This window comes from Fusarium sambucinum, chromosome I, assembly GCF_050947815.1.
Source record: "Fusarium sambucinum isolate potato_lamoka chromosome I, whole genome shotgun sequence".
In the NCBI taxonomy this organism is placed as follows: Eukaryota; Fungi; Ascomycota; class Sordariomycetes; order Hypocreales; family Nectriaceae; genus Fusarium; species Fusarium sambucinum.
Genome location: NC_139294.1, coordinates 6,918,509 through 6,931,709, shown reverse-complemented (window position 1 = coordinate 6,931,709; position 13,201 = coordinate 6,918,509). Strand labels below are relative to the sequence as shown.

Genomic DNA, 13,201 nt, shown 5'->3' with positions numbered 1-13,201 from the left:
TTTGCACTGCAGGAAACCCGATTAGAAAAACAATCATACAAGGCCTGACTGACCAGGTCATCGAGATTCTTATTATCGAGATGTTACATTTCAGGCTATATTTGTACATACAAACAGTGATGTCAACTTGAAAGTCCCCTTTCCGTGGTGGGGTGTCTCCAAAAACGGATTCGGTCCATTGCCCCAGCAACGTCTTGACGTAAACAATTAACGCTTCCACATCGCCAATCTCCAAGCGAAACTATCCCGCATGAGGATCCTTCCAAGTCAACCATAATAGTAGCTCCATCCATGAGTTGAGCACCGAGCGTGTACCACTTTTGTTAACTACCTACTCTTCACTCTTTATTAGCTTTCGTATATTCACACTACTTACTTTTGCTACTGCGGTCTACAACAAGTGCTTCGTTGCTGCTTGTTGTCCGTGCCTCCTGCTTTTGTCTCTGAATTGCGGGCGCACTGTTTTCACCATGGAGGATACCTCAGTACGTTGTTAATTCGCGTCAAAAACCTGAGACAGACACTTATCATCAACCTTCACAGTCATTTCGAACCTCCAAGATGAGTCGACTCCCCGCACCTTCTTCGATGTCCATGTCGATAGGAGGGGGAGGCCTTACGGAATGGAGTGAGTCGCAACACAATGCTCGCATTGCGTCTACTGCGAGCTCGCTATCGGCCCTCAAGAACCTGAAGCGCGAGATCCCTCAACCAGGTAAATCCAACTTCAGGGATATCGCAACTCTATCTGACATTGTATAGCCGCGCAATCTGATCCCAAGCGCAAGCCGCTTTCCGAACGCGCTCTCGAGTATTCTTCCAAACCGACGTCTTATGCGTCCGGCGCAGCGGCTGCACGATCAGGTGTGCGGCCTCAGAGTCTAGCGGGCATGTCTTCCGGGGTAAGTCACAAATTCTCTGATCTTGCACCAGTTTGGCGCACCAGAATCACCCTTCGACCGCACCGACTCGACATTTTTAAACCGGCGTCACGAAGCCAGTCTGGAGACAAGACTTTGCTCCTGAGCCTGAACCGCATCCACTTTGTCCTCCCTGCATATCGACTTGTACAAGATCACAGGGCATATGGCTTTATAGCCACGGTATTGATATAACTTTGCAGCTGCTAACTCCTTGTGTCTAGCTCAAGCAACCCTCCACCACTCAGTCACGACTCGGCGCAGCTACATCGATGGGCTTTAACAAGGCCACCCAAAACGGACGATATGGCACGACAACGACAACGACTACACGAATTAACGGACCTAATGGAGTCAATGGACGCCCTACACATACCCGATCGAAAAGCCAAGCACCCCGTCCACGAACAGCGCATGCTATCCGCGAAGAAGAACGACAAGAGCCTCCAACAAATAATGGTACGACAGGAATTCAGCTATTCTGTTCACAATCGCACGTCCCGCTCCCCCGCAACAAGACAAGAACATCACAAGCCTTTCCAACCCTACCAACAATCAGAGATAGTTCTCTAACCACAAAGTTCAATGGTTTGAGCCTCGAAGATCAAGATATCCCCGGGACTCAAGCGATCTCCCGCCCCTTAATACGACGACTATCACAGTCATCAATCGCATCGCACATATCCAACATTCCTTGTAAACGGCGTGGCAGAGTTGGCCAGAATGACAAGATCACTACCTCTCAACTGGCGTCTTCAGAGTCGGCATAGGGAGCTGCTCCGAAAGCACCAAGAACTGAGGAAGTGAAACGAAAGCTTGATCAATTTGAAGAGTCACTGGCTCTTTCGCCCGTCAAAACATTCCAGTCCCCTGCCAAAGCACCTTCCCCCAGCAAAGCGTTTTTAAACAAAGATTCTAATCTGACATCATATGTAGCATGGGACGTTGACGGTCGAGTCGTGGACATGGAGTCCCAGTTCAAAGAACTAAAAGAGATGGTCAACACTACTCTTATTGAGCGAAAGGGACATGACGATGCTCTCGAGCTCGCCAAAAAGCGAGGTAGGTATTTTCCACATGAAACGGAAAACTACTAACCGTTCTGCAGTAAAGGATTTGGAGAGTGATAGGGAGAAGCTCGACATGAGGAACGACGCCTTGAAATCAGATCTTGACTCGGCAAGAGATGAAGGACGCCAGATCCGACACGAAATGGACAAGCAAAAGTGGGAATTTGAACGACAAATGGACGACCAGGAACGAAAGCATAGAGAAAAGATTGACGACATATCACGGCAACATAGAACAGCATCCGAGGAGCTCAAGCGGGAATTGGACCGAATAAAAGAGGAACAAACAAAAGACCACGAGCAAAAGGTTGAAAGCTTGACAAGGCTCTACCACCAGGAATTGTCAGAAGAGCGACAAAAGAAGGACCGCGAGATACAAGAACTACGAACCCGAATGGGCAGCGAGCACCAGGATATGGGCGTTGCTATACAAAGAAAGGACCGTGAACTTCAAGAGGCCAACTCCATGGTGGAAAATCTTAGAGGGGATCTCCAGCGGGAACGCACCTTGAAGAGCACTCTTCAAACGAGCATCGCCGAACTTTCAGCAGCCAACACGACACTAGAGGCCAAGATCAACTCACTCAAGTCACACGTCGAATTCCTTGAATCAGACAACAAGGCCCAGTCGGACTCATTCGCGAACATGGAGGCGCGTCTGCAAGAAGCCCTCCGTGTAGCCGAAGAGGCCCAGACCAAGCTCATCAAGGAGGAGACGGAACGACGAGTTCTTTTCAACAAGTACCAAGAGCTCAAGGGCAACATTCGAGTCATGTGCCGTGTTCGACCGCCTCTAGGTAACGGAGAGGGAGAGGAGGCCAAGATGTCGTTCCCTGATGACAAGACATCTTCTGAGATCGTTCTAGCTGGCCCTGAGGAAAAGAGCAGCTTGGGACAAATCACACGGAAGAACTATCCCTTCGAGTTCGATCGTGTCTTTGTTCCCGGTACTCAGAACGAAGAGATCTTCGGCGAGATCTCTCAATTAGTTCAGAGCGCACTCGATGGCTACAATGTGTGCATCTTTTGTTACGGCCAAACAGGCTCTGGAAAGACACATACCATGTCTTCTGAGGATGGTATGATCCCACGTGCCACCCATATGATCTACGACACCATCACCAAGCTCAAGGAAAAGTCCTGGGAGTACAGCATGGAGGGTTCGTTTGTTGAGGTGTACAACGAAGAGCTCAACGACTTGTTGACACCCAATGACCGAGCTGCAGCAAGAAAGTTGGAGATTCGTCATGACGAAATTCGCAAGCAGACAACAATCACGAACTGCCAGTCAGTACGTCTTGACAGCCCGTCCAGTGTAGAAATGATGCTTGAGGAGGCACAGAACAACCGATCCGTAGCGGCCACGAAGGCCAACGAGCGGTCGTCCCGATCTCACAGTATCTTTATCCTCAAGTTGATCGGAGAGAATTCTGCCACCGGAGAGCGATGCGAGGGCACATTGAACCTTGTTGATTTGGCGGGTTCCGAGCGTCTCAAGCACTCACAGGCTGAGGGCGACCGTATGAAGGAAACCCAAAACATCAACAAGAGTCTGAGCTGCTTGGGCGATGTCATCGAGGCTCTTGGACGAGGATCAGGTCATATCCCGTACCGCAATTCCAAGTTGACCCACTTGCTGCAATACAGCCTGGGAGGCAACAGCAAGACTCTGATGTTTGTCATGGTTTCGCCACTCGAGACGCATCTGAAGGAAACATTGACAAGTCTTCGATTTGCGACAAAGGTATGTTTGTTCCCATGTATTGGTTATAACAAAGCTAACAAGAACAGGTGCACAACACTCATATTGGTACGGCCAAGGCGACCAAAAAGGTGCGCGATTCAACATAGGCCGGCCTATAGACAGACTATCGATTGGAACTGTCAAGAAGATGCGGATAATGGAGTTGTGTGTTTTTGTTGCTTTTGAGTTGGGTCATCAGGATAGCGTTGAACATGGCGTACAGAAGCCGAGATGTCTGGATTGCAGGAGTTGAGGAGCATATATGGTTAAGAGCTGTCGCCTACGGCCAGTTTATGATGTGTTTGTGTCAGGCGAGCAAGTAAACATGATTGATTGATTGATTTCTGGAAACGAGTTGGGTAGCCTACCTACTGAGGCTTGCTGCGTCTGCGCTGTCTATGGTGAACGAACATTGTATATAGTAATAGGGAAAATACTTTTCATGTGCTTGATCTTGTTACTTTCTTGATACGATGAATTAGTTAGAGATATGTGATGAATTATTGTCTTGATTATGAAAGTGAATTCATTGATGTTGTTCTGGTGGGAATTGAATTGTTCACACAGCCAAGTTGAGTTAGAGTCAAAGCCAGTTGCCGCCGATGAATAAGCCATCGACGGGCACTAAAAATCCGTGGCTGTCAATCGTTAATTGAGTCGACCTTTCATTCCTTTGAACATCTCTCTTTGTTTATCACCACGAGATATACAACTCAACATTATCACTATTTTATCATCTATCTCAGCTTGAGCTCATGGGTAAAGTCATTGCTAGTGCATATTGACTCCGCTTTAGGAACCAGGCCGCCGCAAGCATAAATAGACGTGAAACAGGTCAGTTTGTGCTGCTTCAGCACAGGCTTCAAGGCATCTAAGCCACGGAAACAAAGGAGGTTGGCCAATTGAAGTATATGAGATAATACAAAGAGCAAATAAGCTTGCAAGCTATACCTGAACTTGAATCGAGGTTGGCCAGCAACAATCACTCACGGACCTTTTCGCATTCTCTCAAGTTATCTACACGTCATCTCAACTCGTTCAACTCATTCAACATCATCATGTCAGGCGCGACAGGTCTCAAAGGCTCTATCTGGGCGACGGGAGGTCGTTCTCGCCTTCAAAACCCTATCCCCTCAGCACGCGCCTCGTCGCAACCTTCATCGCGGCCAACACCCCCGCCACCATCTGCCTCAGCACCTTTACCAAGCTCTATTTCAACTCCAGCGCCTTTATCTGACTCAATTTCACCACCAGCGCCCTTGAAGGGCTCTATTTCAGCCACGACACCTTTGCCGAGCTCGATTTCAAGTTCGACACGCTTAACGTCGTCGCAAGCTTTCCACCGCTTTGAACAGGCCTGCCAGAGGCTGCAATGGAGATTCATTGATCTGAAGAACTCTTACGAACGTGCACTGCATCCGGAAAAGTTTGGATTCACAGTGGGCGACGCTGAGAGGAACTTCAAGGTGGACTTTCACGAATTCTACGTGTGGATTGAGCAAGCGATTGTCCTTCTCCTCCTCGTCTTCGACATTGGAATTCCGCATCAAAGGTTTGCCGGCGGAAGGAAACAGCAGCACCGATATCACGAGGAAGTTATCAACGCCTTGGAAGAGGTGTCGTGTCCCCTATACAAGGCACTAGGAAGTGGAGAAGTGAACATGGCGCTACGGAAAGCTAAAGAGCTGAGGAATAGGTGGAAGGATGCTGGCGAAGGGAAAGAGACGCCACCTCTCAAGATGTATGACCTAACCTGGCTCGTGGGACAGATCCTGGCTGGTTTGGAAGTTGGTTACAGCATTGGCGCTAAAAAGGTTGAGAAGGACAACCAGGGGCGGTCGTGGGCTGATGACTTTGACGATGAGATGGGCATGGCTGTGGATGATGAATGGGATTGGATGGTTGATCCTATGGAATGGGAGAGTGTAAGCTAGTCAGATGATGTTGGTTAGCATCACAATAACTTGAGAGGGTAGATATGGGTTGTTCTAGTTGGACTAAGAATAATAGACGCCTACATGCAAGTTCAATATCATGCTGCAAACTAACCACATTTACCATTAACTCAAAGTCAAGCAACCACAATTTATTTTCTATCAATTATCTACCTCCAAATAACCACGTATCCCAAATACAAAAAAAAAACAAGATTAAATCAATCAAAATAGGGAGAAAGACATCAAGTCATTCACAAGAAAGTAAAAGAGACAAGAATCCAGCAAGTACACCAGCGTCCTTTGTACTAAACGAAACCGTCTACCATCCAAAGCCCCAGCGCTTACGAACATATGCAGGCTCACGGTACGAAGGTGGCTCGTAGGCAGGTGGCTCGTAGTCAGGCTCCTTGATACCAGTGGAAGTAGAAGCAGAAGCGGTATCGGTGGCCTTGCTTGTGGTAAGGAAAGTGGTGAAAGACGAGAAACCAGTTGCTGCATCGGCGCTGGAGTCAACGGAGAATGTTGGCCAGCCGTTGTTTGCGGAGCTTGGAGCACCAAAGTCATAATTGTGAGGAGGGTAGGTTGGCTCGAAGGGAAGAGAGACGGGTGTCGTGGCGGCGGATGGGGTGGACTGGGAGGCAGTTGACTCAATAGAAACTGAATTGCTTGTCTCAGCTCCAGCAGCTGTACCACCGGTAGTCACTCCAATCTCGGTCTCTGCGGTGGGAGCTGTAGTTTGCTCGACCACACCTGAAGTGACAGAGGTATCACTTCCCTCGGAAAGAGTTGACGTGAACGACCCAGCCAGAGCAGACGAGTCGACGCTCACATCAGCGGTACTATGAATAATAGTCGTGTTCTCATAGATGTGAGTGTGTCTGGTTGATGTGCAGGAAGTAGTTGCCGATTCCTCAACCTCGGTTGTGCCAGTGGAAATACCAGCGCTTGTGGACTCGGGGCTGGAATCACTGGCAGTTGAATCGGTCTGAGAAGATGAGGTCTCTGCGGTGACGGTCTCGATGGAGGTGACAGTTTCGACCGCGGTCTCAGAATCAGTAGAGGCGTATGTGCTGGAGGACTCGGAGATAGAGCCTTCGGTGGTTCCTCCTGAGGAAGCGGTGGACTCGGATACAGACACAGATACGGTCTCGGTGCGTGTCAAAGTGATGGAAGATGTCAACTGGGTAACACCAGTAACTTCAGAAGTGACAACTTCAGTTGTCGCAGAGCCTTGCTCAGTTCCGCTGCTGGACTCTTCAACCTGAGAAGATGTAACCAGGAGTTCGGTGCTCTCCTCTGAGGTAAAACCTTGCCCAGCGGAGCTGGAGTAAACAGTAGAGATAGTCTCAGTGAAGGTGACCTGGCTAGTGAGAACCGAGGTCAGAGTAGCGGTGGAGACTCCTTCGGTGACTGAAGATGCATCAGTGCTTACGATCAGAGTAGATTTACTCTGCTGAGGAACAATCTTATCGGTGGTAGTACTCTCAGTAGACACAGACTCAGTGCTGAGAGGAGCGGACTCTGAAGACTGTCCGGTAGAACCCTGAGTGACGATGCTGGACTCACTTGTCTCTGACAGCTGAGTAGTACCAGATGCAAGAGCAGAGGAATCCACACTCGGGATAATAGTTGGCATGGTCTCGACGTCTGTTAAAGTCTCGGTTGTTGCCTCTGTCAAGATCAGAGTACTGGTAGAGTATCCATACAGAGTAGACTCAGACTCAGACTCCGAAGTCTCACCCGCAAGAGCACTCGAGTCAACCGAGACGCCAGACGACTCAGAAATAGTAATCGTAGTCTCAAAGTCAGAAACAGTAGAGGTAGAAGTGTAAGAGCCAGTGACAGCGCTGGTGTTGGCAAACTTGGAGGACGCCAAGGTAACAGAAACTGTGGGCAGGGAGACAACCTCTGTGGTCTCGATGAGAGAAGTCTCAGACACGACAACCGAGGATTCAGTCGGAAGCTTGATGATGGAGGATGTATCGATGTACTCGGTCGAGGTACACTGCGATACGACAGAGTAACAGGACGCCGCACACTCTGTAACTGTCTCGGTGACAGTCACAGTGTCGCTCTGCGCATAAGCAGCTGAGGCCCTGTACCCGTTAGGTTAAATGACATTGAACAAGAATTAGAAACACTTACCAAAGCCCGACGAGGGCGAAGCGAGCGAGGAGAGACATGTTTGGGTCCCTCTGTAGAGAAGCGAAAGTGGTGAGTGTAAAGATTAGGGAACAAAACGAATGACGAAAAAGAGTGAGTCTGGTCTTAGTTCTGGGTAAGCAAGACTTGACCTTTGATGTTTTTCTTGAAAGCTCGTCATCCCCTCTTTATACCTATTCTTCCTCTTACGAGGCCTCTCACGAGTCCGTTGTCATGTAACCCCTATCAATACATCATGTGGTGATACCGGAGAGACCGTGAGCGAGGTATAATTAAAGGGTATGGGAAGTATGTGTCGGTCCCCGTTGCACGTTTCGTCTTGCCGTAAAGTTAATATAATAATCCTTCCGTCAAGTTACCCTTCCCTTCGGCTCCCGGCAATGCCATGATACTAATGCTTGTTTTGTCAACGGGAAGCCTGTCGACGGGTAGCTTCGTTACAGCTAATGCTTTAGGCCGAGCGAGCCTGCATTTCATACGGATAATACGCTTCCGGATTCATGTCTGTTTACAGAGTACCTAATGTCAACATAGCGAGAAATTGGATACGCTGAGAGCTGGCACTTGAGAGTCAGTATAACGTCTCACAGTTACATCGAGTCACTTGCGCAGGTTGACTTGTTCCCTGTTTTTTTTGGTCTAGTACTTTCTATAGCCTTAGTCAAGACTCGTTGACGTTTCTTTTTTCTTCTTTTTTAATTTCCCATTGTGCGCAATCGTGAAGCCGTACCTTGCGTCTATTCTATGTAGGCGAGTTACACGAGCACAGACACATGATTCACATGTACAAGCTGATAAAAGTACGGTGATACAAGACTTAGGACCGAGGTCTCAGGCCAGTCATTGTTGGATGATGCGTATGCATATTTAGATACGTGGCGTTGCCAAACCCGCGTGTAGACGGGAGCATGCATGTGGCCGCATAATAAAAGCGAAAGGGGAGAAACAAGGGGGAGAAGATCAGAGCATTTTTCACGGGCCATTCGGAGGCGTAATTGACAGAAGGACAATGAAAACTTGGCGGTCAAGCAAGATAGATACTGGTGCACGGCATGCTGCTGCGCGAGTCAAACGGAGGCCACGGTCTTGGGTAGCTAGCCGAGACTGAGTGTCGGATGTTGAGCACGTTGCTAGGGAGTTTGTATAGTTTCACTGCATGATTGGTAAAGCTTGAGGTTGAGTGTTTTTATTTGTGTTATCTCAAAATAGATGAGATGGTACTATGGTACGAAGAAGTCGTGCAGCGTCATAACTCGTTCTTCATTATGTCAACTCCGTCTAGATAGAAGCTCGGAGGACCTTGAAAGCATCCTCACGGGATCCGGTGAAACGAGCCTCGGCCGTCTTCCAGTTGATGACATTCCAGATATTGTCAACATAAGCAGCCTTTCCATTGAGGTACTAGTTGCACACCCATGTTAGTTCTGAATTGTCTGTAACACTGTAACTGTAACGTACCTGCAGATAGTAGGCATGCTCCCACATATCGACACCGAAAATGGGCACTTCTCCTCCCACGACAGGGTCCTGGTCCTTGGTGGTAACGATGCGCAAGCCCTGGGCGTCCTTGACCAGCCATCCCCAGCCGCTGCCCTGCAGACCTAGCAAAGTCTTCTTGAAGGTCTCTTGGAAAGTCTCGATGCTGCCCCAGATCTTGGAGATTTCAGCACCGAGCGTGGGAGCGCTGTCGGGCTTGGAGTCTGGAGAGCTAGAGGGGCTGAGGTTTTCCCAGAAGAGGGAGTGGTTGATGTGGCCACCGCCGTTGAACTTGATGGCGGACTGCAGGGCGATCTGGCCGGCGATGTCGTTTGATGAAGTAGCGGTGGCGTAGTTCTTGAGGGCGGCGTTGAGATTTGTCACGTAGGCTTGGTGATGCTTTGAATGGTGAAGTTCCATGATTTGAGCAGAGATGCTGGGCTCAAGGGCCTTTTGTTGTTAACTTGGCTGTTCTTAACATGTTGACGATTAGAGGGGACAAGCTCACATCATAGGCGTACGGCAACGCCGGAAGAGAGTAGGTTCCAACAGACATGGCTGAATAAGAGTGTATGTTATCGGAGAGTTGAACAGTCTCAGAAGCAAGTCCAGGCTCAGCGTTGACTGAGAGAGAGGATAGAGGTGATGTGAGAAGGAGGAGGGGTAGGAGGGGGAACATGATGGAAGAGAGATTGCGTCAGAGTCTACCTTAGTAGTTAGTAATATATTTGTTATAGTGATAGATACCCAGTTAGATAGTGAGAGTACCTAGTGAGTGCTGTTAGTGTTCATCAAGGTACTCGAGTTGATGTTGTTGTTTCGAGAGCATTTCCCCTCAAACTTGCTCAAACCCAAAAGTTACCCGATTCGGGAACACGCTAGGCCTTGCTGATCTCTGATTGGCCAGTTTTGTGTGAGCAGGTTTGACGGGAGGAACCTTGAGAGACTATGAGAAGAATGCTAAAACAGATCAAATAATTATATCTACTATTATATCTACTATATTCCTCTACAATTCATCATCAAAATACTCTATAACCATCATAATGTGCGGCCCTGAAAACACAAACCGTCCTCGAGGAGGTGCTCTCGTCTCCCTCAACTCTCCCACAAACTCTCCTTCCAGAATCTCTGGTGATCTCGCCTTTCACACTCCCGGAAGTCCATCAACTTCAAGCGCGACACATGCAAGACTCACTCCAAGCGAGGAATGCAGTATACACAATTTCTCTAATCTACATGTCATTATACAGTTGGTTTCCTTTACTTCCACCAAACCATCAGTCTGTATTAACAATAAATAGTTCGAGTGGTGACTTGACAAGAAACGCAAGCGAATGTGGTCTGTTTCGCCAATTCTCTCTCCAAACACCACCAACATCCAACGATTTTGTCGAATCACAACTTCAGGGACCACTATCACTTGAAGTTGGGGGTGATGGAATCATTGGACGCCGTGTTTCTGTCTATTCACGTCTTGCAACAGGTCAGAATAAAATCATTGCAGAAGGCATCGTCGGCTTCAATTTCATGAGTCAGGAATTATCGGAAGAATCGTCCTGTCCATCATCTCCTTCACCATCGCTCTAGAAGAGTACCTTGGGAGACAGGCCAGGACCATCAAGGTTGTTGAGAAGTGCACCGGATACGAATTAAGTTTATGGTCAAAGGGGTTCTGTGTCTTTGCTTCATCAAGGTTCTTATTGGCGGGCGTTATAAGTTGTCATTCCCTCGCGGTCGAGGAAGGGTCTGCGAGCGGCAAGGAAGCTGGTTCCAACATCATCATATCATGGGTCCCCAGCATGGGTTCGTTCGGCTCGGCGTTTAATCAGCTGCATACAATTGATTGTTTACTTTTTTACTATTTGTTACCCCATTATTCTCTCTCGTTCCTGATTCACCTGGGGCTTGTTCCACCTGTTCAACCATCACAAAGAATCAATTCAGGCACCGAATCATCAAGACTCACAACTGCCGTATCCAAGGCAAACCAAAATCTCTGATTCAGGAAAGACCCCGTTTTATCTGTCAGGGATTAACCGTCGGGGATGACGTTTCATTTTGTAAAAATAGAGTGCACTGATCAACAACACGTAGTCTAGTAACCAACACCAACATATGTCCTTGTCGTTCAACAACTCACCAAGCATCGCTAAAACAAATCAAAGCCTAAACAACTCATCATCAATTCCTACAGCATCCGAGCTGAGTTGTTGGCCACATAAAGACTGCCACCACTTCATATGTAGGGTTCAATTCAGCCTACGGCTCATGCACAGCCACGCACAGCCACATACTGTCTGCCAACTCAAACATACTCTCCACTTAGCTGCAAACTCATTCTCCATCACGGATCCCTCCCCTTGCCTAGCCGCCGCCATGGTTTAACGACTTGGTCGCGACTACACAAGCCAAGCCAAGATGGGGAACGGGAACAAACAAACCAGCTTCCGGACACGCCTTGGTTGGTCTTGAACACTTCGTCATCCCTTTCAACATCCCTGAATCATGTTCTGATCTCTCATCCCACCTATATATACAACTATCTCTCCCTCCCTCGAAATACGCCATTCATTGAGTTCCCACCGCTCTTTGTAAACACGAAACAATGCCTTTTGTCGCAAATACTCCCGAGTCTTATCTCGGTCGATCCGACTCAAAACTCACTGAAGGAACATGCCGCGGTTTAACATCCAACGGAAAACCATGTCGCCGCCCAGTCGTTCAGCAGAACCCCCCACCAAAGACCGACAAGCGCAGACGTCCCGTGACGCCTGATCCACGCGATGAGAGTCTCTACTGCTGGCAGCATCGCGAACAAGCCAACATCTCAGCACAATCTAGCCCTGGCCCGCGACCTAATGCGACACCAATCTTGGAAGGTCGCACGAGCTTGGATACCTTGACGGATAGATTGGGATTGGTGGACCTGAACGAAAAGAAACATGGGAACGGGAGACTGAATGGTTCGAAACCACAATCGAAAAAGTCATCTCTGTTGTGCTGTTTCTGCTTCTCGGTTCCTTACGAAGACGATGAGGAACCAGAACGTCCACAACCACACCCTGTTCAGCACACATCCGCATCCAACCAAGGACTGCGCCCATCGCAAAACATATCCGGCGGCAAATCTTCCCGCAAATCACGTAAATCGACGGGCTCCCGGACAGCGACCATCAAAGATTTCATCCCCGACTCTCTGGACACCACCACCGCCTCTGCGCTCATGGCCGAGATGTCCCGTCCGTTCGGCAGTGGAGAAGAGCCTGGCTTCATCTACATGTTCTGGCTCACTCCCGCATCTCAGTCCAAATCTGCCGCGCCCGTTGACGCAGCACGCTCTCTCCTAGCACCTCCATCACCAAACAACCAATCGCGTTCGCGAAGTGCAAGCAACGCTGTGCGTAGCTTTGCAGCTTCAGATCCGGCCAACTCTAAAAGCACCATGCTTCTCAAGATCGGCCGCGCATCTAATGTGCAGCGCCGACTGAACGAGTGGCAGCGCCAATGTGGTCGCGAAGTTGAGCTTCTACGATACTACCCCTATATTCCTGGTTCACATGAATCTTCAGGTGTAGTCCCGCACATGACGACACACGTACACCGTGTAGAGCGTTTGGTGCACCTAGAGCTTTCAGGATTGGGTTTCAAGGCGGATGCGGGCAAGTGTGCCGCTTGTGGTAGAGAACATCGCGAGTGGTTCGAGGTAGAAGCCACAAGAGACGGCATCAAAGCTGTCGATGATATCATCAGAAGGTGGATAGAATGGGATGAAATTAACCCATAAGTTTGGGAATCATGTAACATATGTACGCATTTCTAGCCGGCGTTGGGTTCATTTCAATACACAAAGTCACGATACACTACCACGAGTCAAAAGTGAATGTTACG

General features: G+C 48.7%; 6 protein-coding genes across 6 annotated transcripts; 4 read left to right on the top strand and 2 right to left on the bottom strand.

Moving 5' to 3' along the window:
* Positions 1-470: 470 nt before the first annotated feature.
* On the top strand, positions 471-3,841 carry FSST1_004933 (kinesin family protein; the record flags this gene model as incomplete). Its single annotated transcript, XM_083231159.1, has 7 exons — positions 471-485; positions 544-715; positions 763-902; positions 1,145-1,379; positions 1,857-1,982; positions 2,029-3,734; positions 3,782-3,841. 7 exons carry the CDS (start codon positions 471-473, stop codon positions 3,839-3,841), a joined length of 2,454 nt encoding a protein of 817 aa, XP_083088363.1.
* Positions 3,842-4,792: 951 nt separating this feature from the next.
* FSST1_004932 (uncharacterized protein) lies at positions 4,793-5,668 on the top strand (the record flags this gene model as incomplete). Its single annotated transcript, XM_083231158.1, has 1 exon — positions 4,793-5,668. One exon carries the CDS (start codon positions 4,793-4,795, stop codon positions 5,666-5,668), a length of 876 nt encoding a protein of 291 aa, XP_083088362.1.
* A 322-nt stretch (positions 5,669-5,990) lies between these two features.
* FSST1_004931 (uncharacterized protein) lies at positions 5,991-7,854 on the bottom strand (the record flags this gene model as incomplete). The annotated part of the gene is made up of 2 exons (XM_083231157.1): positions 5,991-7,767; positions 7,817-7,854. The coding sequence occupies 2 exons, from the start codon at positions 7,852-7,854 to the stop codon at positions 5,991-5,993; spliced, it is 1,815 nt and encodes a 604-aa protein (XP_083088361.1).
* Positions 7,855-9,112: 1,258 nt separating this feature from the next.
* FSST1_004930 (Manganese/iron superoxide dismutase) lies at positions 9,113-9,989 on the bottom strand (the record flags this gene model as incomplete). Its single annotated transcript, XM_083231155.1, has 3 exons — positions 9,113-9,235; positions 9,293-9,760; positions 9,819-9,989. The coding sequence occupies 3 exons, from the start codon at positions 9,987-9,989 to the stop codon at positions 9,113-9,115; spliced, it is 762 nt and encodes a 253-aa protein (XP_083088360.1).
* Positions 9,990-10,356: 367 nt separating this feature from the next.
* Positions 10,357-10,900, top strand: FSST1_004929 (uncharacterized protein; the record flags this gene model as incomplete). Its single annotated transcript, XM_083231154.1, has 2 exons — positions 10,357-10,562; positions 10,615-10,900. 2 exons carry the CDS (start codon positions 10,357-10,359, stop codon positions 10,898-10,900), a joined length of 492 nt encoding a protein of 163 aa, XP_083088359.1.
* Positions 10,901-11,918: 1,018 nt separating this feature from the next.
* Positions 11,919-13,097, top strand: FSST1_004928 (meiotically up-regulated gene 113-domain-containing protein; the record flags this gene model as incomplete). Its single annotated transcript, XM_083231153.1, has 1 exon — positions 11,919-13,097. One exon carries the CDS (start codon positions 11,919-11,921, stop codon positions 13,095-13,097), a length of 1,179 nt encoding a protein of 392 aa, XP_083088358.1.
* Positions 13,098-13,201: the final 104 nt, after the last annotated feature.